This window comes from Calonectris borealis, chromosome 2 (genome assembly GCF_964195595.1).
Source record: "Calonectris borealis chromosome 2, bCalBor7.hap1.2, whole genome shotgun sequence".
NCBI lineage: Eukaryota > Metazoa > Chordata > Aves > Procellariiformes > Procellariidae > Calonectris > Calonectris borealis.
Window position 1 is genome coordinate 798,874 of NC_134313.1, and position 27,392 is coordinate 826,265.

The following is a 27,392-nucleotide window of genomic DNA, read 5'->3' on the forward strand; positions in this document are numbered from 1 at the left end:
GCCAACTTCTTGAATACCGATGGCATTGCTTGTCCTCTTCCCGAATGGCGCAGGAGCTCTTGGACCGCTTCGAGGAGCAGTTTTCCAGTACAGCGATGTTTTTCGGCCGAAGGCTGTGTAGCAGTGATCCTCCACGGTCTTGCTCTACGCTCGTTCATGCCGGGCACTTCATTTCCTTGCTGAGCGTCCGCTCTGCCCCGCCGTGCGGACCTAACCACGAGCCTCTGCCACGGGATCGCTCGGTTTTGCTTGCAGGATCCTGCCCCGTGCTTACGCTGACTCTGGTTCTTGTTAGACCCTTTTATGGACCGCCTGAACACGCTAATACCTGATCTTCTTCGTTTTCTGCTAAATTGGGGTTAAGGCTGCTCGCGGAGGTGTTCGATGGGCGCTGCTGCTGGCTGAGGGACGTGCAGGACGGGGAGCGGGGGGAGAGCCGCCCGCTCTCCCTGCGCAGCGGCGAGCCGTGCCCGAGTTCCTGGTGCCTCGTTGAACCGTAACCTCTGGGGAGCAGGAGGGAGGTTCAAATGAATGGTGTGAGCGAGAACGTGGTATGTTGCGTGTGGTGACGTCGGCTGCAGTTGCTAATCAAAACAACGCAATCGGGGTTTGGGACAGCTTGATGCAGAGCTTGGAAGAAACTTTATCCTGGTAGATGTTGACAGTTTTCCCTGTTTTTCTGCATTTCGTTCATCGAAGAGGAGCAACGCTGTCAACTCTGCACATGGGCATTTGGTGCTGAGTGCACGGAATGCTAAAATATTGGTTATAACTGGTGATTAACACGAATAAATTATTCAGTAGTTGATCTGCTGTGGAACTTAAAAATCTAACTCTGTTGGATGCCCTAGTAATTATATCAATTACTGGATAAATAGAGCCTATGGCAGGTCCCGCTGAACTATTTGGTACATCCTGCTGCCCAGTATTCTTGATTACAGAGGCTGAGGAATTTTCTCAGCCTCGCTCAATGAAAATTTCTGGTTTGACCCACAAAGGAGTGATTATTCCTTGCCTTTTTCTAGGTTTAGGGCTCCCTAGTCTAGCCCAAGAGGATTTCTGTTCTTGTGATGCCACTTCCAGCACAGCGTGTTTTCGGTTATAGAGACTGGTAAATAGCTAATTTTAAATCCCTTTGTATACGCTTAAGTTCCTTCTTTGTCTTTTTTTTTCCATTAGCAATGTATTTTTCACAGGCTGTATTTTCTCTTACCTTTAATGTGTTTTGTAAATAGAAGTGCAGATATCTCTGCTCAGCTCAAAGCTCTCATCTACCTGACTCCAGTAACTGCTGCACAGAAAATGTATTACCCGTAGGCAGGTAAGGACTAACGCAAGATCCGCAAAGCAAGCAAAGAGCCAGCAAAAAAGAAGGGAAGTGTGTTGTTTGAAAATACTTTTGTTTAGTTTTAGCTGAAGTCACTAGCTGGGCTCCTCAAGGTTCTTGGGGTCTGTCTGCTGTAGTTCTTTCAATGACGTTGGCATAAAAAAGGGGTATCTGTGTGAAGTGACGTGAATAAAGTAGGAAGGCGTCAGCATCACAGAGCCTTATCTTGCAGGGAGACTACGTAAGTCCTGAAAAAGCTGCGAACAGGAGTGGCATGACCCTGCTCGTGTGAAACGCAGAGTCATGCAAGTGAGCGATTTTTGCTGTCTTCTGGGAATTCATTAGCTATGCCCGAAAATAGTTGTTTCTTTCGTATGAATTTGATCAGGGTGCTTTTCCTGCTTCAAAACCAAAACCGCACTTCTATGCTTTTTTTACGCCCGTGCGTGTGTGAGCTCAGTTACCTGATGTGGTTCACAGCGTGGCCCCCAGAAACCAGCTGGGTTTTGGCAGCGCTGCATTTGAGTCAGGAACAAGCGGTGGTGGTGCCTGAATACCTTAAGCTGATGCTTTGATGTAGTTTAGCAGTACGAAACCATGGTCTGAAAGTTACGTTTCCTTAGCCCAGCAAAACAACGGCTGGAAAAAGATAAAGCCTAAATGGGTGGGATCATGTGAATATGAACTTCCCTTAACAAAAAATTGTAAGTGAAAAATAAGGAGGGTTCTGGGTCTGCGCTGTCTAGAAGGCCTTGTGGCGTCAAAAAAGAAGTTTCAAGGTGGAGTTGGAATAAATGTGTAAATGCTGCGGTCCCCTGCGATAGCTGGGGGCTGAACCTGGTCGCCCACAAGGTCTCTTCTCGTCCTGCGCTGCATGGGTAAGCAAGATGCTGATTTGTTACCTTCCACCCTGCTAGCTCGTCCGTTGCGGGGTTTCTCATTCTTGCCTTCCCAGGAAGAGGCAAGGAGGAGAGGGGCCGAGCAGAGTGGGGCCGGTAAGCTGAAGAAACAGCGTTATGGTGAACAGCAAAAAACCTGGTCTTAGATCGATCCGATCGGTAGGTAGCTTGTCTGTAGTTGCTAGAAAAAGGCCCAGTGTTGATCAACAGCTTTGACCTTGGTTCTGCCCGTGCTGTGGGATTTTCTGGTGGAGTCTGCTTTTAACTATCTGTCAGAAAACTTCCTTCCTGCTCTGCTGATGTCTCAACTCTTGGTAAACTGGTAAAATTTCACCTTGGAGGTTGCTTGCGTTAAGTCCCCTTGTGTATAAGATTGTCAGCACCTTACAGATTTGTTTGGGTTTTTTCTTGATGAGCTAAAGCTCGTCTCTTCCACGCCATTCTGTGCACACAAGAAGAGTGTAGTCAGACTCCAGTGGTGATGGGTGTCTAACAGTGAGCTTTATGAAAAGTCAAGTTTTGAATCTCCATGCTGGAAATGGTGACTTGTTCAGATTTTTGGACTGGAGCAGATTCTCCTTCCATTGCGCTGAAGCTGGAAATAGTGCAGTGATTGAACGGAGCTCGCACACAACCGACAGCAGCACATGCTCTTTCTGTACGGTGGTAGGGAAGGAGAATTTCTTTCCTAGAATTACATGACTTGTTTCCCAAATGAAGAGCCTGTAACCTGCTTCCTGCAGAGGCGAACACCAGTGGCGAACACCTTTGGCCACGGAGGTCTGGATTACTGAAATTCGGTGATTGTACGGCAGGTTTCTGGAACAGCTGAGCCAGTGTAACCATCAGCCCCTCCTTGTCCTGTCTCCAGCGCTTATCGCGTGGGCTATGAACCGGTTCAGCTCCTTGTGGGTCCCTTCCAACTTGAGATACTCTGTGATTCTATGATTCTGTGAGCTGTCTGGCCTCGCAGGAAACTGCTGAAGTAGTAAGTTAGATCAGGTCTTGGAGGAGAAAGTGAGAGGAATCTGTGGAGCATCGTGGTCTGTGCAAGGTGATGAGAGCATACAGCTGAGATCAAGGGACAGGGGAGGGAGGACAAGTTTTTGGTTACAGCACAGTGATGCAGAGGTTCTGCTCATCCTGCCTTATCCCATCCTGAAACTAAATACGGTGATGTGCATAGACCCCAGCGCGCTAGCCGGCTGTGCCAGCCGTCGCCGGGACCTCCAGCTCCTTCGTTGGAGTGGCCTGCTTCTGCTGCCACGGTTGGTATCTCCTTTACGCACTGAATTTTGTATTTGTAGGCAGAAGTATGTAAGTGTTAGCAAGGATAGGCATCACTGTGCGGCCTTGCCTCTCAGGCAGCTGTAACAGGACGGTCCTGCGTCTGGCTGCAGGCGCAGTCACCCAAGGTAGGGTACCGATGAGCGGTGTGGGAGGTCGCACGAAGGCTGGCTTTCACTGCGGACGCGTCAGTGCTTCGGCAGCCCCAGCGCGGGAGCGCTTAGACACAGTTCCGCTCCGGATTAGTTCTTATGAAATTGTGAATGTGCTACACTTGACAGTTCTTAGCACGTGGTGAGGTACTTCTAATTGTGTCACTTTGGTTCTTGCTGCTTGGGTCTAGCGACTCCCCGACCATCTCCAGCCCAGCTGGGTACAAACGTTTCCCAGTCCAACGCTGCGTACGGCAGCCGTGCTGTGGTTGGCAGGTGGGTCTCCCCCTTTTAACTATGTACGAAGGGCGTCTTTAACTAGGTACATAGGTGCTGATAGCAGAAAGGTTTATTTTTTGTGCATTAAAAGGTGTGTCTTTCAACACTCATATCTACTGGAAAATGAGGCCAGTTCATTTTGCGTTAAGTCAGCATTTCTGCTCAAAGCAGCGTTTGTACTCACCCTCGTACCGACACAGGGTGGTGGGGCTGCACATGTAACTATGCTGGGGAACTGGTCCTGGTTAAAACTAACTAGACAAAAAACTTAGATCATGGAATAATTCAGGTGAGAAGGAACTTGTGGTGGTCTCTAGTCCCAGCTCCGGCTCAGAGCAGGATCTGCTCTGGGGCCAAACCGGGTTGCTCTGATCCTGACCCAAACTTGCTCCTCTGTATCCCAGCACCTTGTAGGTGAGGTCCCCGCTTGTGCCTGCCTCACAACTGTGCTCTGCTCCTGTCGCGCCTTCCCTCGCAGAGCTGCTGGTCCTTGCTGCTCCCCGACGCCCCGCAGCGGTCTCTTCCCCAGGCTGACCGAGCCCTCCTCCCTCAGCCTCCCCTTTCCAGCAAGAGCTGCAGCCCCATCACCGCCCCGGTGACCTCTGCCGAATTTGCTCCAGTCTATCCGTGTCTTTGTGGTATTGGGGCCCCCGGCTCTACACCCGCGTTACTGGGTGGGTGCTGCGTAGAGGGGGATGATCCCTTCCCGCGATCCCCTGGCTGCGCTCCTGTCCTGCCCAGGCTGTGGATTCGTGCAGCCCAGGCTGCCGCTGGCCCCCTCCCTCTTGCAAGGGCTCGCTGCCGGGACCCCCAGGTCTTCTACACAGCCGGGGCCAGCGCGACAAACTGCTTTGTTCTGGTGAGACAGAGCAGTTAGTGCCGGGCTCCCGGGGCTGGATTTCTCACAAAAGTTGCTGTATTTGGAACAGGAGGAATAGGTGTTTTGGAGTGACACCCAGCAAACTGTGAGTCTTCTCTGGCCCCAGCACCACGCATTTTATCCAAATGCTTATTAATACGTGAGCAACCTGGAACAGGAACCAGAACCCGCAGTTTCGCTCCCGCCACTTCCACCCCTCCTTGGGAAGTCTCGCTGTTGGCCTTGGGACCAGGGTTTCGTCTCCTCAGCTTTCTCTCCCTCGCTGGCCCCTGGCAGTCGTAGCTGCACCTCCTGGGAAGCCCCCAGTCGCGTGCTTCTGAGCCGGGTGTGCGGCGCGGGCCGTGGCGCAGGAGGTGTCAGCCTTTTCCCCCGCGAGCTGTGATCTGAACATCTCTGAAACTGTCTGTACGTCCCTTGAGAAGCCCAGGGAAGCCCACTCCGTCAGCTCTGGCCGCTTTAGGCGGGCAACCAGTTCGCTGCTGCGGGAGCCTTCAGGTGCTCTGGTTTGGTTGAGCTTCTTAGTTGGCACTTGAGGTGTGCAAACGCTGAGTAACCCGAGGGGATGAAAGCTCCTGAGCCAGTCTGGATCCTGCCGCGCTGGCACCGGTGCCCGAGGCTGCGGTCGTGTAGTCTGTGCCGTTGCTGTGCCAGGGAAAGGGATTGTTCCGTCCCGTTGGTGGTCCTTCTGCTGGAGATGGCTTCCTTCCTCCCTTCCCTCTCCCTCCCCTCCCAACACCTCCATTTGCCGGGGCACTCCCCGAGCTGCTTCTGCAGCCTGGGTTCGGCGGCACCTCCAGGATGCCCGGTCTACGGCGGCGGCGAGGAGCCGGGGAAGGCAAGCTGCCTCCAGCAGCATCCGCCTGGGAAGCCCGTGCCCGTGCGAGCCCGGGGCTCCCGACCCGCGGCGAGGGGGCCGGGGACAGCCTGTCCAAGGGCTGAGCTGCCTGTGACGCAAAGCCTGCGCCCTGGCGGGTCACACGCGGTGTTTTGAGATCGGTAAGGTGGTACCCGCGTGAAACGGGCAGGGAGTGTCCTGCGGACAGGCTGGAGCCCCGCAGCCTGCGTGCCTCTGGGTCTAAATGTTGTTAAATCAACGACAGCTGTCCTGGAGCTGGGGTGCTCTGAATCAGTCCAGAACAGTGCGGCTTCACAGTGTGTCTCATCTCTAGGGTGGAAGGTGAAACAAGCAGGTAAATTTTTCTAATGCCTGGGTTTCCAAGCCTTAAACGAAGTCACTCCATTGTTGGAGAGGCATGAGGAACATCTAGTTAATCTTCATTGCTGGGACATAAGAGAAGTTCATGGGGTTAATCTTGCTGTCAACAGTGGTGGAGCCAGAAAGTTCCTGGGGTTTTTTTTTCTTTCTTTTTTTGTTTTAATATCTCAGATGATAGCTATAAAGGTTTTCATAATTTTAATGATGAGATTTAAACTGGTGTTTGAGAATTGTCGAATCTCGTGCTAGTCTCACAAATTCGAACATTAAGTTTTTAAAAATAAACACTAAGATTGTCATCCCATTTTTTTTAAATACCTGCCATAGTTGATCAGCTTTCATTTTGTAAGGATTTCATTTTCTGGTGTGACTTCATGAGACTCCGATAACATTACTTGGTTCTTTTGTGCTAAGTCATGGTTTTGCTGCTGTCCCTCCCATCTGGATGATTTCGCTACGCAGCGACGCTTGCACCACAGGGATCAGGATTTCCATTTTCAAAATAGGTCTGGCGTGTCAGGTGTTGGGAAATAGTATTGAACCTTTCTGTGTGGCTCTAAAGTCAGTATTTTCCTGGATTTTCCTGCTTGTTGCACAGACTTAAGTCTCTTATAAACTGAATGTACAGATATGTAGAAGATCTTAAGTTATACTTTAGAAATTAGATTTTCTTTCTGTCTCGATGCAGCGGTAAGCGACCCAGATTCTGCGGTGCTCTGAGCTGAAGCCAGCTTCGTGTTGGGCTTCAGAGCAATCAGGGTTATCGGAGCTTCCAGCTCGCCTGGGCAGGGCTGCAGGGATTTTTTTAAACTTTCTGGTTTTCTATTATTTTTGAAAAAAATTTATGTTCAGCAGTACAGTAATCAGAAATATTTAAAATAACCTTACCGGTTCTTTAGAAGTTTTCAAACTGAGGCCTGCCTGCCGATGGCGATAGGTGTTATTTCTAGAGCAGTGTTACTTCTAGCCTGTTATCTGCAGAGGAGCTGGAAGACGTGATGGTTAGCGACTGGACAGATAGCGGAGGGATTCCTCAAATTAGTCTGACGGGGGGGAGGGAACGCCTGCAAGTACTTAAATGTACACTGTCCAGTGTCTTTAATTCCACGTACAGCGTGGAGGATGGAAAGGCAGAAGCCAGATGATGAGGATTGTCAGCTGGAGGAGACGGTAGCTTTTCAGTAGCTGGTTTTTGGACGGATCGCTGTTCTGGCCGCTGCTGCGCCGGGGACACTGCCCGACCGCTCCTGGTGGACTCGCGTGAAGGTGGTGAAGAGGAGGAGCTGGCCGTTCAGAGAGAGGCAGCAAGAATAGGCTAAAAGATTACTCTGGGCATTCCGTTTGTCGTAGATAGCAAATGACATGCTCTGAGGGAAGGAGCAGAAGGTACAGAGCAAAATTTTGGTGTGAAACCTCTGAAACTGCAGGACTGTACCAGGAGCTGGAGGGGCTGGGAGGGCTCGGGGCAGCTCTGGGGCCGGGGGCTCACGATGCTTCTGAAGGGAGGGCTGCAGAGGGGTCTCACCCTGTGGGCAGCTTTAATGTTTTCAGATTTGTAGCTCTACTTGTAACTGTCTGTGAAAAAACTTACAGCCTTCATCCTCAGTCCAGTTCTGTAATTTTTGGCCCCTTAACCTCAGCCGTTCAAGTGCCATCAAGAACCGATTAACAGGTTTGAGCAGTCTGCTGCATGATAGAACTGCTATTACTGCTGAAGCAGGGTGAAAAGATGTTTGCTAAACACAAGTGCTCTTCTGCAATCTTAATTCTGAAAAGGTCATTGAGGGTTTCTGTTAAATGTCCTGCTACAGAGCCCGTGCAGGCAGCAGGGAGAGAAGCAAGTAGTGCGCGGGGGCTTGTAAGCACCGCCCGGACTAGGAAGGAGACTTCTCCACACCAAGCCTAAACTCAGCCGCTTTCCCTAATCAACTGACTTTCCTTCCCTAGCATCAGTTTCAGAAAATCCTCTGGGGGCACCCCCTTTTTTGTCCGCCAGAAGAATAAATGTGTCTCAAGCCTGCGAGGCTTTGCAGGAGGAGAACGGGAAGAGCGGAAGGGTGCCAGCGGAGACCTGGAGCGTGCGGTGGGTGGTCAGAGCCCGACTAGACTAGGAGTGAGCATGGTGCTGGCCAACGCCTTGAAAATGTCTAGTGTTACATGAGTCACTTTGACTTCATGTTGTCCCCCTCTGAGGGAGCGCTGAGGCTTTTGACAAAACAACCTGATCTGTGCTGAAGTGTTTGATGCTGTCTGAGCTAGACTTGGAACACATGAGGATGAAAGTGTACCAAAATTACGCCAGATAAGCTGTATTTCATTTACTGTCATAACTTTTGCAGCACCTTGTGAAGAGATCTGCCTGCATTGTTTCTTCCCGTTCAACAAACCCTGATAACTGCTGGGAAATGGTCCAACTCCCGCGCTGTCCCTTTGGGTCACATCATTGACACCGAGCGTGGTTCCAGCAAGCAAAGCGAGCAGGTGTCCAACAGCGTGGGGGGGGCTTCTTCCAGTCCAGGCAGCTGAGATCCTTGTGTTTGCATCCCGTAACAGTGAGGGAGAAGTGGGATTTCGAACAGGAGGCCCCTCGCCCCCTTTCTGCAACATAAGCAGTCACCCCAAGAAAGATGCTTAACCTCATTTGTATAAGCCATTTGATTTTAAGAGGAGTGTTAATGACTAGCTAGTCTGACCTTGATGGTTTGAAGTGCTTTGGAGATCATTCTGAAGAGGAGAATAACTAAAGCCATAGAAGTAAATGGAAATGGGATAAAATACAACATAGATTTACCAAAAATTGATTGTACCTCCTCACCTCTCCTCTGAATGTGAAATCCTTTTCTGGAAAAAGGAATTGGGGCAGATCTAATGTGTCTGGACTTCTGCAAAGCATTTGATACTCTGCCACGTGGAAAATCATAAATGAAAGTGGAGAAGATGAGGATTAATACAAGAATTGTGGGGGAGGAACCGGCTAAAGCAGAGACAACGGTTAGTTTTCAGAGGGTCGCTCCAGTCTGGAGAGAGGTCATGGCAGAGCTGCTCGAAGATGAAATCTTGGAACAGTTTTTGAATGCGGTTTTTGTAATGACTTTGGCACATTAGGTGCCTTGAGAAAATTTTCACAAAACACTGTTGGGCTTTGTTAACACAGCAAAGATTTGGGATGCCGCGCAGAAGAAACCAGATGACCTTGAGAACTGGAGTAATAGAAGTGAGGCAGAATTTGGTTAACGCCTGCGCAGGGTTGATTTAGTCCTAACTGTGCAAATAATCCTGTCACTTACAGACAATTTAATTCAGGTTGGTTTTCCCGTAAGCCTCTTGCATACCTTAGACTTCTGCCCTTCCAGCTTACTCCCAAGTCTTCTACCGCTCTGAGCAGCGGTAGCCGCGTGTTGGGCCTGTGTGCGTGCCGATTGGCATTGGACATCCCACCAGGATGGGAGAAGAGCTGGTTAAGCGGAAGGTAGTTGGTGTGAGTGCAAGAAAATGTGTGTGAGCCGGCCATAAACAGCTGGAAATGGGAGTATTTCTAGTAATTGCGGAGAGAAATGCTTAAGTGGTGCAGTGTTAAAAATACAAATTTTAGGATGAATCTCAAACAACGTTATGAAGGAAATCACCAATGTGGTGCTTCTGGTAGTATTATGTCTGAAGGCTGAGAGCCTGTCTTCAGTTCCCTCTTCCTCCCCCCTTCCTGGAAGGAACAGATGCTGTGTTGAGGCTTGGGTGAAACTCCTTGAAGTTGATGGACATAATAGCCATCCTTCTGTGAAAACGGGAAAAATCTGTTACGCTTGTTAGCAGCGTGGATAGAGCCCTGTGGAGCAGCTAAACCTGGGGAGATTCACCGGGCTGGGCAGGAGCGGGGTTAGGTGGGGGGCAGGCTGGGGCATCTGGACGTAGGTAAAGGGAGCAGAGTATTTTGGGTGCGGCGACGTGCACCGCGTGGCTGTAGTGCTGTGGGGCACCCAGAGGAGACCACCCGCAAACTTCATTATTTTAGGGGGCAAAAAAGCAAGAACTCTTGAGTGGAACAACTCCAGCAAAACAAAAAGGCTTGGAATGGGACTCAGAGATGTTTCCTTTATTGTGGGTTGCCATCTTTAGGGAGACGGCTAGTGTGCGCCTCCTTCATAGAATCACAGAATGGTTTGGGTGGGAAGGGACCTTTAAAGCTCATCCAACCCAACCCCCAGCATGAGCAGGGACATCTTCAACTGGATCAGGTTGCTCAGAGCCCCGTCCAACCTTGAATGTTCCCAGGGATGGGGCATCCACCACCTCTCTGGTGCCAGGGTTTCACCGCCCTCAGCTTAACAAACTTCTTCCTCTTGTCTAGCCTGAATCTCCCCTCTTCTAGTATGAAACCATGCCCCCTTGTCCTGTCGCAACAGGCCCTGCTGAGAAGTTTGTTCCCATCCTTCCTTCATTGCCATCTTTCCGTTGCATTTTTTGCTATTAGAATCAACTCAGGTTACTTGTAAGTATTGGATAAGGAGTAAAGGACCGTAGTGAAAACAAGGTTGAAATGCAGGTGAACCCTGTGAAGGCGTAAAGAAACTCATCCATGGACCAAAAAGCCCAAACTGTCAACTTTTAACAAGCCCTTACCTGGTTTTCTAATTGGCAGGCAGGTTCTTTTAAAGTCTGAGGGGTTCTTTTAGTAGTAACTCTTTAGGATTAACGCTACATTGAATTTGCCCAGTAACTTTAAAAGTAAGACGTGTCTGAAAATCACGTCCTGTGGATATTTGGTCTGGTGCTCTCCAGTCAGTCCAGAAGACCTCGACCTCATCCTTCCCCGGGAGGTTCGTGCCGGGACGCGGAGGCTGTCTGCCGATGCGCCTGGGGTTTAGCTGCAGCCCTGACCTGACTCTGGAGGTTGCAGAGCGCTCGTGGGTTTGTGTTCGTCTTGTTGCTCAGCACGGTAACGGGCGCGGGGGCCCTTCTGACCTTGTGCAGGGGCGCTGCCTGCCAGGAGACACCGTCCCGAGCAGCGCGACCTGGTCTAATGTCGGAGCAGCAGCTCCTGCCCGTGAAGGTCCTTTCCTTGATTCGCCCTCATGAACTGAGGGGACTTCGGAGCTCTGCAGGCGCCATCCCTCCGCTGTCGTGTGGGTGGTCTGGCCTGGCCCTGCTGCTCTTCTTTTGAACTAAAAAGCCTGATTGCTTCATGGCCGTGCAGTGACTTGTCAGTATCTTGTCCTCTGGTGCTCCTGCCAGCGCTGCGTGCGGGTGGTGCGTGGGATGATATTAGCAGGGGGATGGATCAGGAGCAGGACTTTGCCGTGGAAGAAAATCCGGGTTGTAAAACGCATTCGGAGTTCTTGTGTCGCTTTGCCAGCATGAAAATCCCTTCTTTTGCAGATGCTTATGTTGACAGTATAATTCCTGCTCAGCGTGCCAGAAAGGTAATAGAAACCACACTTGATAAAATGGCACCACAGACCTGAAAGCTAAGTGGCTGAAATGTGATCCTGACTACTAGTCAAGGTAGTTATAATAGTCAAAATAACTAGATGTCCCTCGTTTTCCAAAATGTGACAGCAGAAGCACCTCAGGGTTTAGCAGGGCAGGAATGCTTCCTCCTGTCTCCTACCTATTCCTGCTTTTTAAATCAACATATAGAAAATGTTTATCAGTCACAGTGAAAAATTAAAACTCATTAGTTAGTGTTGCTCTCGCTCTGCCAGCAACAGCACGTCTTGCTTTCAGCTGCTCTGGACCTCGTCTGCATGGGCACGGCGAGCTGCCCGAGGCTGGGGACACAGAATTGTCTTCGTTTGGTTGCAGATGGTGATGTTTAAAGTCAGACTAGCCAGGTTGTCTTCATTTGCTCAGAAGATCGTTGGCTGTTGCTGTAGACACGAAAACAAGTTAATTGGGACAAGTTGGGGAATTAATAGATTTGCAGTTGTGCAAACTGAGGTTTAATCTTTGTCGCCCGCTGAACCTCCTGGGTTGTATTTTTAAATCTCTGGGGAGCTGTGCTCTGCAGGTTCTTCCACATTGGTACCTTGGTCACAGCGTGAAGGGTCATCGGCTGTCTGCCGTTCTCGATGCATGTTGTTCTTCTGGGGCGGGTGCAAGCCAATGTGACTTAGCCCCCGTTGGCTGAGCGTGCTCCTGCGGGCAGCTACCCCGGCTCCGCCGAGACGCAGCGACGCGCTAAGCGCTGACTGCAGCAGGAGCTGAAGGGTGCAGCTGAGGTCCTCCAATGGAGGGAGCTTGTGTTCGTCGGATGGTAACAGCTTCAAACAAAGCTAATACTGCGTTCTTACCTACAGCTAAGGGACTCCACGAGATGGGGCCGTCACCGATCTCACCCACAGCGACGTAGAATTTATGTTTGTGAAGTGAAAAGGCAGATGGGCTTCGCTCTTTCTGTGTAACGGTAGTTGGTAATGTTTCATTTTGTTTTGTTTTTTGACAGAGTGGAAACAGCTTCCATGTGTTTGACCAAGGCCAATTTGCCAAGGAGGTGCTTCCAAAGTACTTCAAACATAACAACATGGCCAGCTTTGTACGGCAGCTCAATATGTGTAAGTATCTTCTGGGCGGCTCGGAGTGCAAAGTGTAAAGTTCGTCTGAAATAAGGTTCCCCTCTTCTGTCCAGGTTTAATGTGGGGGACATTTCATTGAGTTGGGAGTATTTGCTAGTTTTGCAATTTCTCAGTTTTTGGGGACCAGTGGTAGTTTTAAGCTTGGCCTCTGCTGGAGGAATTAACAACTTCTAAAACCAGAAACTTCTGCTATATATAAAGAACTTCAGACTCTCAGGCTTCTTTTATCTAGCTATTCCCTGGCTGTTAGTGCAGGAGTTCTGAATGCTTTCCCTGTGTTCGCCCATCACTAACGTTTGGACGGCGGCACTCTCTGCCATCCTGTCTCCTGAAGGAGGACCTCCTCTGGAATGCTTCCGGCGAGGCGGGACCCCCACGTCTGACAGCTTGTTCATTTTCTACTTTCTTGCCCCTCACTTTCTTGAGGGGACGTTGCTGCCAGCATCATGTAGAGCAGGCATTGTCTGAACTTGCTCTTCTAAACAGCAATTATTTAAAAAAAAAAATCCATAGAATCATAGCAGAATAAGGCCGGAGGGACCTCACAATCATTTAGTCCAATTCTCTGCTTCAAGGCAGGATCAACTACCTCTGTGATATTCCTGATGACTTTGCATCTAACCTATTTTTTCCAAGCCTCCAGTAATCAAGATTCCATAAGTTCCTCAAGGAAACGCTGTTAATGTAAGGATAGTGAAGCAGTGGAGTTGATTGCTGAATGTTGATTTACTGAAAGAGTGGTCAGGCCTTGGAACAGGCTGCCCAGGGCAGTGGTGGAGTCCCCATCCCTGGAAGTCTTTAAAAGACGTGTAGATGAGGCGCTTAGGGACATGGTTAGTGGGCATGGTGGTGTTGGGTTGATGGTTGGACACGATGATCTTAGAGGTCTTTTCCAACCTTAATGATTCTATGATTCTATGTCTAACCCAAACCTTCCAAGCTACAGTTTAAATCCTCCACTTCTTTCCTATCTGCTATCGATATAAAGAGATTTATTCCTTTTCCCTTTGCATCAGCCTTTGTGTCTTCGATAATTTGATACCTGTCCTCAGTCCTCTCTTCTTTCTTTTTTTTTTTTTTTAGCGTAAACAGACTGTTTTTTTAATTCTTGTATGTTGTTCTCCAGCCTTTAATCATTTGCATTCCTTTCTGAACTGACTTTGTTCCATCTCTTTGTTGAAGTGCAGCGGCCAATGTTGGGTGTACCACCTTGGATAGAACAAAAAGAGTAATTCCTGTGTCTTGAAGGTGATAGTTTTGTGTAGATACCATTATGGCGTTGGCCTTTTTCTCAGCAGTGTGACGTGGACTTAGGTTCAGCTCATGAGCCACTACAGCGTTCAGATCACCTTCAGCTGCTGTCTACCCAGTGGCTTTCCCTCTCCTATTTGCCTGGTTGTATTCCTGCCTCAGAGCGGTCCCCTGTGTTTGTCGGTGGTGACTTTCATTCCTCTTGTCAAAATCACTTTGAATTGCAGTCGCGTCTTTCAACATCCTTGCAGCTCTTCCCAGCTGTGTTTTATCAGCCGGTTTAGCAAACATGCTCGGTTCAGTCCTTTATGCCCTCAATGCCCGCACTCTTAAACACAGCACTAGAATATTTTTTGCTAACTGCTCCCTAAACAGGGCTTTTTCTGTTGGATTTACACCCATGCTGTATCAGTTTCATCTTGCTGATTTTCCTGCTTTGAGGATGTCCTGCTTTGGTTGAGATGTCTGCTGCTTTTCTCTTGATAAAGCTTGCTGCCTGTCATGGAAGAAAATTAAATTGGTTTAGCCTGACCTTTTCTTGTCTTCTGGGTTTGCTTTGGTTTGGTTTTTGTTTTGGGGGTTTTCTTATGCACACGTGCATAACACTGACGTATACTTACGTCCTTATGCACGTGTGTACGTGAAAAGTGGCACCTGCTTGCGTAGCCCCCTGAGAAGGGTCGAGGGTTCCCAGAGAATTAGGGAATACTCCATTTCCCATCACATGGAGGAGCGGTACGCCCAAAATATCAAAACCTGCCGGGAGAACAAGGGTGTCGTTGGGTACTTATGTGTAGCTCGGCACGGGGCAGCCGGACCCCTCCAGAACGTCGCTTTCCGGTGCTTTTCGGCTTGCTTGCTGTTTCTTTTGCTGGCGGACAGAGAAGCCGCTCTTCTCCCGGCAGGTAGGAGGCTCAGCGCCCGCCTGCAGGCGGGGACGGGAGGGACCCCGCAGGAGGACGGCTCCTCCGGCAGCTCTGCTTCCCTGCCGAGTGACCTTTCCAGCTGCACGTCTCTCGTCCGTCCCGTCACCACCTCTGACTTGCATTTGGGGGGAGGAGGGTGGTCTTTCCCTCCGAAGCACGTGTCCGCAGGTGCCTGCAGTACTTGCGTGTCCTGGAACGCTTTGAATAAGATCAACCTGAGCATCAGCTGGTGAAGTAAGGCAGAGGCTGCCCCTCCGGCTGGCCCTGTTGTGACTGGGGATAAGAAGACGAAAGCTGTCTGGTCGGTTCCCTCTCACTGTGTGTCATGTTAACGGGGCAGCGGAGGGCAGGGGGAATTGCGGGTGTCAGCTCCCCCTTCCAATGGCAGGATAGAGGAGCTAGGACAGAATTAGGTGGTCGGACAAAAGCACATCTGAGTGGTAAGGTGTTCTTTTGAAAAGGGGGGGAGAAGAAGTAATAAATCTCCAAGACCAAGCTAAGACAGGGCTGAAGGGCTGTTCTTTCTAACAACACCTTTCCCAAGTGGTTCAGTATTTCTGGAAAAAAAAAGGTGTTCTGATCAGAAATGGAACTGAGATTATTTTTTTTTTTAAGACCTCGAGAGTTGGGTTCTCCAAACAAAATTCCTGCCCTTGACCAGACTTTTGGGTCTTTCTTACGTGTTCGTTTACACTGCCATGGTAGTATGATGCAGTATTGAGGTGACGGAAAGCTAGGCTTCACGTCTTGCACTAGAAAATGAGTAAATGTAACTTCCATGTTGAGGTGTTTATAACTTTTTTTTCTATGCTTAATCTGTTTTTTAACATTGATCGTGTTCTCCCCAGTCTGTGTTACAGAGGCTTTGATTTACTTGAATTATAAAGGGGATTTCTTAGCTTGTGGTTGGCGGTGGTTTGAGGATTTCAGTTTATTTTAGAGCTGAGTGACGTGGCAGATGTATGGCCAAACTTGAAAGTAAATTCAGAGTTTGTCCCTGCACTACTTGTCCTCTTTGCTTGAAGAACAGGGATTGCTAAAGGACATATAGTAAAGAAAAAGATACCCGAAATGGAACATGATTTTCTACGCTTGGTTTATTGGGACTTGCTTGTTTATAGTACAGCTGTGCAGTTGTTGTTGCATTTTTCTCAAATCGCTTCGTGTTTAGCGTAATTGTAGTGCCTGTTCACAGGGAAATTTGGAGTTCATGATCCTGGCTGGGTGAATAGTCCAGTAACGTGAATTGTGCCTCTGAGCTGGCTTTCAGCCTGTGGATCCCTATGCGAAACCTGAGCGAGGGTTATGAAATTCCCTAAAACCGGTGTTCTGTGGCGTGTGCTGAGCCTTGGTCACCTTTCTGGGCACACCCAGAGGGCGGAAAAAGTAATCTCTGCGAGCTGAGACGGAAATTTTGTCTGGGGACACCTCTACTCCTGTTCTGGTTGCTGTACGAGCAAACTGAATCCGAGTTGGTGTTTCAGGTGGGTCCCTTCAGTAACGAACGCAGGACGCTCCAAAGCTTTTGCTGTTCTGACCGAGTAGCTCCGCGCTGCCAGTTCCCTGCCCTCTACCAATCAAGCAATATTCTTCTTCTCCATGGTCCCCTCTTCCCGGTTTTCCAAACTTACACTGCTTAATCCTCCTCTTCCCCTTCGGATGTGCGAGGAAATTGAGAACTGCCTGACTGTGTAAATGCTCCGAGATTGATGGGTGCGTTTGTAGCTGCTCTTCCCTGCCAGCTAGCGGGAACGTTCTGGGATTATCCCAGAGACGTTGCTTCACGGCAGTCTGCTCGGCTTCCTCCCCGTGCACGCAGATCTGCATTTACGTTTTGGCTGCGGGTTCTTGTGATAGGCAGCAGCATAAAGGATGCCTTTCATACGCCTCTCACGTGGAGGTTATATCAGGGATTAACTTTAATGCTCCAGATGTGGGCTGCAGAGAGCATTCCGATGTTATTAGAAAGGATGACATTTTCATTACCTTTCAACACCAGCTCTTTGAATAGCTGTGGGGCACATTCTGTGCTTCGTGACCGGGGCCTTTAGTTTTCAAGGATCACTTGAATAACCGAAAACTGGCTAATATCACTACAATAATGTGTAATTTCTCTAAATCACTTTCTGCTGCAAGTGCAGGAAGCTTTTTTTTTTTTACCACAGCTGTGGTCTGAGCAACTCAAAAAACACCCTTGATTTATCCTAGCGGTTTACAGAAATGCTGCGATCCAAAAATACTTTGATGCGCTACACTCTGTTCTTAAGTGGCTTTTAGGTGTTTTGAGTACCTGTGAAGGCTTTGGTGCATAACTTCTGCCTGAACTGTGAGGAAGCACTTTCCGGCATGCCTTGCCCTTCCCTTCCCCGCGCAGCAGAGGAATTGCTCCGTCACCCTCACCAGAAGGTTGTGTTGCTGCAGGAATAACAAATGTCGCAGTAGTTCTGGGGAATTGTTTGGAGCCAGGATGTTTTTAATCATCATATATTAGAACGAGAAAAACTATGTGGGCTTATATTTCTTAAGGTGGAGTAGACTGGTAAAAAAGAGAATTTTGGGCTTTAACGTAAAGGTGAGTAGATTGGTAACTCGAATGTCTGCTTCGGGACAGTAACCCTGTTTGCAGAGAATGTGAGCTCTGTCTTAGTAGTCTGGTACAGCTCCCTTGGGAAGAAGTTTTCTGGGAAGGTTTTGAAGCCTTTGGGAAATCATTTATTTACCTTCTGCGCCTTAGGCTCTCCTTTACTATAAGAAAATTGCTCCTTATTTTCAGGTTAAGGATCAGTGCCTACAGTGCCTGGGATGTGCAGATTTATTACAGGCGTGCTACAGTAGTCTGCATCGTGGACTTGTAGGGTGAGGTAGCACGTGCTGCTGCGAGAAGAAGGGATCAGTGTCCTGAAATGGAGAACAGAGGGGCTTGGGAGTTCAATTAAATGCAGTAAAAACTCATCTCCCATTGTGCTGATGGACACCTGCATGGTTTTGTCTCCAAAGTGTTCCTATTTTCATTAGTATAGAATCATAGAATAGAATCATAGAATCATAAAGGTTTGAAAAGACCTCTAAGATCATCAAGTCCAACCATCAACCCAACACCCCCATGCCCACTACACCATGTCCCTAAGCGCCTCATCTACACGTCTTTTAAATACTTCCAGGGATCTCAGAAACCATTTTATTCCCTGAATAAATAAAAGCCCTGTGGGATTCCATGGAGCGTGTGCTAAATGTTTGAGTCTCTTTTTGGTGGCATTCTTGAAAAGAGTCTTGTTGAAATACACGTCTTTCCTTATCTTGCTCCGCATTGAAAAGGCAAGGTGCTGTTTACTCATGGAACAGCACGGTTCCCCATGAATGAGGGCTTTTATCAGGAATGGTGAGGTTAGAGACTCTTGGTTTAGTTCCAGTAATTTCAGCCTTTCTTCTTGCTGACCCATGCTATCAGCCAAACATCGGCATAAGTTGGTTTTGCGAGAGCAGCAAAAGGTGTTTTTCAAAATGACTCTGGGGTGTCGAAGCGGATCCCATCTTCTCGGCCGTCTGGGTCGAGCTGTGGCTGCAGGCAGGAGTGGCCTGGCTCTGCTCTCCTGGGGAGAAACCGAGGCAGGGGAAGGATCTGGTGGCTGGAGAGGACTCGTACCACTTGCTGTTCAGACCGTTTAGAGAGGATCAGCATAAGCCTCTGTCCGAATGGCTGTCGATTTAAGGAAGGGTTTCTCATTCCACATAGCATTTTTAGGGTAAGATCGGTTAGAAAGGAATACCACAGTGACAGAGCACGGGGTGTTTAAGCAAACCAGGGTAACTTGTGCTAGTTTCTGCTTTCTCAAGTTCACATTTAGCCTGTTAAGCTTTTCTCCAATATCTACCCTTTGATTTTCAGATGGCTTTCGAAAGGTTGTCCACATTGAGCAGGGAGGACTGGTGAAGCCAGAGAAAGATGATACTGAATTCCAGCATCCGTACTTCATCCGAGGCCAGGAACATCTCCTGGAGAACATCAAGAGGAAAGTAACCAGCGTAAGTTTATACAACAGATCTTGCTCTAGATAAACTGTTTAAAAACAGAGGATTAATCTGAAAAGCATCGGTGTGCTCTAAGGGTTGGTGGACATTGGCGTCATCGGTTATTCTTTTATGCCAGCAGCGCTTCTTGCTGTCTCTGCCCTCTCACCAGGTACAAGCTGCAGTGCCGTCCTGCTGGCCAGCTGGCGTCAGGCTCTTGGCACCAGCCCCTGCTGTTCGTGGGTCTTTTTCTCAACGTTTTCAGCATTAGGTTCTTTCTGGCACTGCTCGAGACTTGCCCTCTCTCCCACACCACCAACAGAAAGCAGCCAGCACTCCGGCCTTGCAAACCAAATTGTTTCTGAGTTCAGTAAAAAAGGTCACTATAATTTTCCTGGTTTTCTGAACAAGTAGCATCTGTTTGAGTTTAGCTTGATGGAGGGAAGTTTGCTGTGTCCTCTGGAGAGAATGAAGAGCAATTGTACCTTTCAGTAGGAGGGAGAGTAATCACTAGCTGAGCTGCAGTCTTTACTTAAAATGCCTCAAGAAATGAAAAATACGTCCATACAATGCGTACAGACACAGACACATGAAGACATGTCAGATGTAGTAGTGGAAGGAGGAAAAGGAAGCATAAGGTACCTGAATTATTTTAAATGTGTTAACCTCCAGCGTATCCCAAATAAAAACTTATGCATTTTCCCTTTAAACTCACAGATGTGAGTTAAGAAATATGCCCCCATTTCTTGAAATACAGAATTGCAGTACACGTACTGAAGACATGGCATAGCAACAGTTGGTATCAGGAGTTCCAAAAATGCTTATGAACTTCCCAGGCTAATTTATTAGTCCTGAAGCGTGGGCTGGAGAAACATGTTTTTGTCATTATTTTCCAAATATTAATCAAAGCAATGTGTAGAGAGAGGAGCTCACTCTTCTGTCTATCCCAGGGTGCTCTCAAATAACTGTAAGTGCCATTTTCACTGAGGCATTTAGTTCCTCTAGCCGTTTTCACAGTGGGCACACGCGTTAGAAGGATGTAAAGAGATCTTAAAGATATATGACCTGCTGGCAAGTGAAGTGGAGAGAAGCTGCTATTGAATAGGTGAGATGTGTTAACCCCTATAATGGTTGGCAGATTCATAGTCTTCTCACGTGGTACAGCTCTTGTGAAGCGCGCCTAGGTGTCATTTCTCCTGAGTATTTTATCAGAAAAATAAAATCATCTGCTCGGAATCTTCTCCTCAGCTGCTTTAACACTTGTAGTGGAAATGATGAGGATGTCGAGCCACCGGCTGCTGCTCGGGGATCTCTGGAAGAGGCTTCCCGTTCCGCCTGCAGGCCTCCTGCTGCAGCGCGCTCCTCTGCCCTTTTTCTCCTGATTTTCTTTCTCAAATCGGCCAATGACTTTCTTAATTGCTAAGACCGATATTCAGTTCACTGCACGCAGCAGAGCCTTTTGAAAGTGTGCGAGAAGAATGTTTGTTTCCTATCGTCAGTGCAAATGTGCTCCCTGGTCTTGGTGGCTGCGAAGTTTTAGTTTTAGGATTGTCATAGATCAGAATTTCTTGGCCCGTTGCCTTTCTGAAGGTTTGCGTAGGCAAACAGCTCTGTGCAGGCCTTCACTTCTACCTGAGCACTGTATTTCTGATCCAAAAAGATATTTTTTTTTAGGCTGCGACAGAATTTGATGTTTTCAGATAGCAGTGTGCTTGCAGGAGACTTGCCTTGTGACGGCTGGTGTTAGTCCCTTGACACAACGCGCCCAGGAGTGAATGCAGCGGCTGGTCTAGAGAGGGCAGATGAATTATTTGCAGTATCAACTCTGAAGCTTAAATAGCCATTTTGTAGGAGGGAAACATCACTGACATCTTCCTTTCTGTCTCCAGGTATCCAGTATAAAGAATGAGGATATAAAGGTTCGGCAAGACAATGTAACCAAGTTACTGACTGACATCCAGGTGATGAAAGGAAAGCAGGAGAGCATGGACTCCAAGCTGATAGCCATGAAGCAGTATGTATGTGGGGAGGGGGTGGCAGCAAATGCAGGAGAGTTTGCTCAGTGATTTCTTTCCTGAACACGTTATTTTTAAGACCTCATCTGAGAGAAGGCTGGCTGCTGCTTGCTTGCTCTCTGTCCCAGCTTCCAGTTGTCTCAGGAGTATAGCCTGGGCTTTAAGAGGCTTTCTGCTTAGGGCCAGGAGGGGTGGTGGAGGGACCTTTTGGACACGATTAAAACCCATTAAAGACCTGGTGTCACGGCAAGCAGAGCTGTGACCCCAAACCCAGTGTAAAGCTTCTTTGGAGTACAGCTCTGCTTGGAGGTATCGGCTGGAAAGGCTGTGAAGACTTTGGGAACTTCCTTCCCTGCCGCGGGGGTGACAGTCTGAAATTTCAGTCAATGCATGGTGCTGGGTTTTCCTTGTGATGTTTTCTTTTCCTCCCACAAAGCGCAACTATTCTGTCTTGTCTTACGCTGCACCAGGGTATTCAAGTCGTTTGGGATAATGTCTGCTGTCCTTCTGTTCTAATACTGTATTCTTCCTCCAGGCTCTTGACTTCTTACTTGCACCCAGTTCAGTTCTCGCTGGATACTGCTCACCCAGTATGGCTGTTGGGTTGGGAGGCAAAACGGGTGATCTTGAGTCCCACCAGTTAATACTGCCTTACCTTTAGAGATGGTCAGGGCACTGTTGCTCACCCTTAGGTGACTTTTTCCCGTGGTGGTCATACAGAAGAATTTAGTTAATGTCACCCAGCCAGAACCTCCGGGCGGTGCGCCGGGAGCTGGCTGCGCTCCCCGACAGCAGGATCTGTGCAGAATCTGCCAGTCGTCAGACTTGCGCTGAGACTCAAAGTTGTCTTCAAGTTTAGATGCCTGTTGAGGCCAATGGGTATGGGGGTGTGGGTGCTGATTCCCTTAGGCACCTTTATAGATCTTGATTTAAAGTTCTTTTTTTTTTTTTTTTTTGTTTACCTCTCCACAAAGTGGAGTGAATCATACAGCAGCGAAGTTTGTTTTGTGCCTAGCTTCTTCATCTCTGCCATTGTTTCTAAGGAATTTGGTTCTGGGTCTTACGGAAAATGGAGCGCGCAGCCCTCCGTTCTTGCTGATGAAGCAGGAAGGCAGGGTGGGGGATTTCGAAGGGACAGTTTCACAGTGGAAAAATATTTCCTCCGCACTGTGTTCCAAAGCCTCCCTTTTCTTGGATTTCATTACTATGTCTTGTGCTTGCAGATCACTTCTCTAGCACCTCTGGTGTTCATGGGAGGGGAGAGAACCTGCTTCGTCTCCAAGGTCATTCTAGATGATTCTCTTCATCTTCTATTTGCCCCAGGTATGAGCGCCCAGCCTTACATCTAGGCTGTGCTTCTCCTCAGGCTCTTTGCAAGGGGAGAAAGAAAAACTGATTAGATTGTCCTTCTAACCCGTTGGTAAATGGCGGCAGGTAAAAGATTTGTGCACCATAATCGATACTGCAGTTTCATGGGTCTATAGGCAGCAGAGGTGGCTCTTTCTGGTTTCCCTTTCAAGTGAGCTAAGTGACTTGCCTAGCATGGCTTTGAATGAAAAACTCACGTGCAGCCAACATTGAGTGACCAAAAAGCTGCCTTAGCAAAGCATACTCAATATCCTTGTAGCCAGCTGCCCTCCTTTCCTAAAAAACAAACCAAAACAAAATCTTCATTAGTCCTCCGGCAGTTGTACAAGTTATATCAGCTGACTTGTCAGTAATGAACCCGCTGTTAACTCCACAACAGGATAAACTTGTGTGTCCCTGGATTGGAAGCCCTTTTTTTCCACTTCCCAGGAAAAGCAATCAGAACGATTAGTTTGCCACTCACCGTCGTGTCTTTTGGCAGCTCTGGTCCCAGCCGTTATCACGACAAGTTCGTGTGGGAGGCTTCTGCTTTTGCACGTTTGTTTTCTGTCCGTTGCAGGAAGAATAAGCAAGATCAAGAGCCATCTTTAAGCCCAGCTGCCAGTCTTGTGGTCCCAGCGCGTGGCGCTCATCTAAATTTCCATGGCTTTTGCAGTCCTGTGGCATGTTTTGAGATTAAGTGTCTAGGGTTGTACCCCTGTATTAAGGATGAGAGCATTCACAAATGCATTATAGGTCTCTAGGCTGCATTCTGGCGGCTCCATTGGCTCTCACTAAAGCAAACATTAGCATTATTAATTATAAATGGTCTGTAAACCACTAGGTGGAGTGCCTACAGCAGTACTTTGAGCTCTACTAATAGCAGAGAACCGACAGCCTCTCTCAAAGCGAGAAGCTTCCTCCCTCCTTTCAGGAAGGCAGTTATTGACCAATTAATAAAAAATGTGGTTTGCACTTTTTGAAAGCTTATCAAGTGAATAGGCTCCTGTAAGACAATCAAAATGGAACGATTTGTGTCAACTATGAGTGGTGTGCAGCGGCCTATTAGCAGGTCTTCATCTTGAGACGGATGCCTGGAAGAAGTGCCGCAGCAGCTGAGCCAGCCGCCTGCTCCCCGGAAGGGCGGCTGCCCGCCACCGTACCGGCCGCCGCGCGAGTGCTCCCGCTCCGTACCGGCCTTGGCTCTGGCGCTCTGCCACGAGAGCTGGTTTGGTTGCCAGCACCACAGAAAAGATCCATCAAAAAGAACTGGGGGGCTAGTGAGCGGGGCAGGTTCAGCAGAAGGTCGGGGAGCGCGGGGCAGAGGGACCCCCGCTCCTCCTGACAGGCTGCGGGGCCGAGCTGCGTGGGGGCCCTGCCAGGCTGCGGATGGAACATCCAGCTGCAAGCTCTCCGTAGCTTGTAATAGCATAATACCCTCTTCTTGCTGGAATATACTCCGTTCTTCCTGGCTACTTCTCCATCCTTCACAGCCAGTAGTAACTGGGTTTTTTGGTCTTCTGCAGGTTCTCCGCATCTCTCAATAAACACAGCTTTTGGGTCTGTGTTTCATTATCTTTAATTTTTCCCATCGCCATTATTAGTACCGGATCCCGGTACCTGGATTGCTGTTCCTTTTCTGGAGGGCAGAGTTTGCAAGCCGTTTTTCACGTCTTCATTTTCTCAGGAACTTGTGGTTAAAAATTCTCTTCTTGCTTCTTGAATAATAATACATCCAATTCACTTAAGTTAGTCTTTTTAGTTCTGGATCTGTGGTGTGCTTCAAAGCATCAGCTGGTTGTTACCATATCATCATCACTTGTTTTCTTGACAAGTTTTTTATATGTTCTTGAGGGCCTGCTGGTTTACATCATGTTGCATCTCTGCAGTAGGGTTATTCCAGGTTCTTCTCCTTCCCCTTCACCACACCAATGTCAACATCAGCCTCCTCTAGCATCTGCTCAGCTGCGATCATTTCATAGGTGAAATGGTGTGGATTAAGACCTTCAGCTTGTGCCTGTTGTGCTGCCGCTTCACGGTGAATCACTGCAGCTGGCAGCAGCCAGAATCCTGTTGGATTCCTGCCTTAACCGCACCACAAAGTGCGCAGAGGTCTCTGTTGCAAATTCCGTGGGAATAATGGCTTTTAATGCTCCAGCGTGAAGCCTTGAAATACGTTAATGGCTCAATACAGGAACCATTTGTATCCGCACGAGATGGAAGAGACTTCAGTCGTGATGCAGAACTTCCAGACCTGCTGCTTCATCGGCTGTTAACGCAGACACACGACTGCCGCTATTGCTGTGCAGCCACCGGTGTGCGGGGGAGCTGGAAAAAAAAATCGTGCTCGCTGCAGCGGGCTCGGACGCGTTGGGGAGGAGGGCAGCTGTCGGCGAACCTCCGGTGCACGTTGGTCTTTGAGGGAGAAGGTTAGCAACTGTGACCTCCTGAAGTTTTTCTACACAGAAATACACCGTGCGGTTCAAACTTCCTTGCACTGGTCTTACACGCCCTAACTTCTGAGAAAACCACCAAGCCTTCCAACGCCAGAGTGGATTAGCCGAAGTTACTTGTGTGAAGTGAACTTTGAGGTTTTTCCAACTGTGAGTTAGAAGCAGGTTAATTTTGCTGTAAAAACAGGATATTTTTGTTTGGCTAAGTGCAAGATTTCTATGAATGAGGAGTGGTAGCTCTGAAAACGAGCTTGCAGGGGACCAAAAGATCCTGCATTCATTCTCTTTTGCTGCTAATGGTTATAGGTGGGAGATCTCAGTTAACTGTTGGCTTTGTAAAAGACGTGGGTCTGCCCACAACCAGAGCAGCGTGTCTAGGTCTTGTATCAGCAGTGTAAGAATGCTGAATTGTTGAGCAACCTTCAGGAACAGAAGCAGGAATGACTAAAGTGATAGAAAACTTGCAAAGTAACGAGTGACCGGAGGAGCTCCGCCGTCTTTACTGAAAAGGGAGGTGGGTGAATGCTGATGTGCCACCTCTGGAGGTAACTCCAGCCTGAGGAACGGTAGCTTGAGTATTTTTCATGCAGTAACAGAGGTGAAAATAGATAAAATTAGAGTGGCAATAAGGTCTGTGCTCTTAAGTGAAAAGAAGTGTTTGAATAATACCTGGCAGACTGCGGTTGATTTCTTCACCACTGAAAATGTGAATCCAAGATTCTCCATTTCAGCCACAGCTACTGGAGTTCAAAGCAGGAATGAACGCATGTGAGTGCTGTGGCTTGTGCTTTGCCGACCGGATGATTACAGTGTTCTGGGGTTTTTTGGCTTGAAAACCTGGTGCCAGAAAGTATGCTCTGGAAAGGTTTCGGTCTCTGGTGTCTTGCAAGCGCTCTTCTCCTTCCCCCTCGCCGATAGGCCTGTCCCCATCTTGCAGGTTTTTGAGGAATCCAATTCCAAGCCTTTTTTTCCCCTTGAACGGGTATGTCAGTAGGCACTAACGTGAGCTGACTGTAAACGTGACTTTGTTCTCCGTGTTGAACTTGGATCTGAACTTGCTCTGCTGTAGAGGAGACCTGTGCTTTCGCCGCAGCGCGGGAGTCACTCCTGTGAAACGCCGCTGGCTGCAGAGCGGGGACGCCGGTGGAAGCGGGGAGTTGTTCCCGTTGCACAGGTGGGCAGGTGGCAGCTGGAGGAGGGTCTGTAGTCCCGCTGTTCTTCATCTGCTCGGTCATCCTCCTCCAACAGAGCTCTGATGTCTGAGCGAGGCTGAGCGCAGAAGCCTTCAGCCTGCCTCCTGCGTCTGGTGAGGTGTCTCTGCACGGTTGTGGTGGGAAATTACAACTGGTTTGTATTACCCAAACCGGTGACAGTCGTCTCCGAAGGGAAGAGGGTGCCAGAAGCATAAAGCTGTTTCTTAGTGCCTGAAACACTCCGTTCTTAATTATTTTTTTTCTGTCTAAAGGTGTATTTTGAATTGGGGGAAGGGGCTTCGCTTTAGCTAAACACACCAGGTGTAATTTATATTAAGCTGCTTTGTTGGCATAAAAAAACGTTTACGGTCACGGCTTGTCTTCTGTCGAAGTAAGATCTTTGGAGCGTATTGAAAACGCAGATGGGTTGAAGCTAGGAGAGAGAACGTTGTTCTGGAGGGTTTTACTGGTTTGAATTGGATATCATCTTTGGCATATCCAATATAACACGCATAGCAAATGTCTTTTTATCGCGCAGCTGTGAACAGACCTTCTCAAATCTCATATTGACTCAGCTTAGCTCAAAAAGTCTGCCTGAAAGACTAAGCAATACGCTGTCACGTCATAACGCCTGTCTGGATAATTTGCTGTCAGTCTCTAGCGCTGGCAGCAAATGATGGAAAGTAGATAAACTGAACTTTGGATATGAAAATATTTATTCTTCCTTCAGCAGGACTGGATAGTGCTCCCGAGGGGCTGAGGTTTTGTGAGCCAGGACATCGCTTCCCTGGAGCACGGGGGAATCTCACCTGTTTAGGTTTGGTTAATCTGCACTTCTCTGCTCCGAGTCTGACATATTTTGGGGGGCTTTTTGTTAGTTTTAGGGTGGGTTTTTTGGCTTCTCCTGGAAAACAGAAGTCCCTTGTCTTCTTCCAGGTATTTTATGGGCCTCCAGAGATTTTTTATTTCTTTTTTTAAAAAAAAAGGGCAAGCAAGCTGCGGGTGAAACAAGTGTCTGAAATGGCCGTGACCTTTAGGGAAGATTTTAATGCTCTTTGTGGCCTCCTGCCTTTTCTGGCTTTTGGAGTTAAGGGTTGCATTGCATCAGATTTCTTTGTCCTTCTAGTTACCTCATGGAGCAAGATGTGCAAAAAGAGCAAATCATCTCATTCTGGGGAACGTAGAGCCTGAGGCTCCCTTGCCTCTTGCTGAAGAAACAAGGAGTCACCTTTCCTTCTGGCACCGGTGCTGCAGCAGAGCTTTCACCCGCTCCAGCTAGCTAAGGGAGGATCTGGAGTCGAGGTTGAAAGTGCGTCACGGGGCTTCGTTGTGCTCCTCTGTTATTCTCAGCTGCTTTTTTCAGATAGTTAACCATCTGAAAATTACTTCTTCTGCTGATTTGGTTTTTTCCCTGTTTATCATGAAGTGAAATTTATTGGAGCGTATGAAGACAACCCCTTCAGGCAGTTCTGTACAGATTAAATAAGTCACGGTGAGGCCTTGAGTTTTGGTTTCCGTTTTGTACTCTACTCCAAACAGCTTGTTCTAACACATCCCTGTCATTTTCCTGTTCTCTAAGGCGTGGTATCT

General features: G+C 48.4%; 1 protein-coding gene across 10 annotated transcripts in view; it reads left to right on the forward strand.

The window, feature by feature from the left end:
- HSF1 (heat shock transcription factor 1) overlaps positions 1-27,392 on the forward strand; it is a 71,814-nt gene that overhangs the window by 6,847 nt on the left and 37,575 nt on the right. For 8 of the 10 annotated variants that reach the window (XM_075140991.1, XM_075140984.1, XM_075140988.1 and 5 more), the window contains 3 exons: positions 12,480-12,588; positions 18,673-18,809; positions 20,684-20,808. In XM_075140991.1, the coding sequence (XP_074997092.1) occupies positions 12,480-12,588; positions 18,673-18,809; positions 20,684-20,808 (371 nt within the window). Of the gene's footprint in view, positions 1-2,059; positions 2,206-2,328; positions 2,386-12,479; positions 12,589-18,672; positions 18,810-20,683; positions 20,809-27,392 lie in introns of those variants that run through there. The other 2 variants (XM_075140993.1, XM_075140990.1) reach the window with 2 other exon arrangements.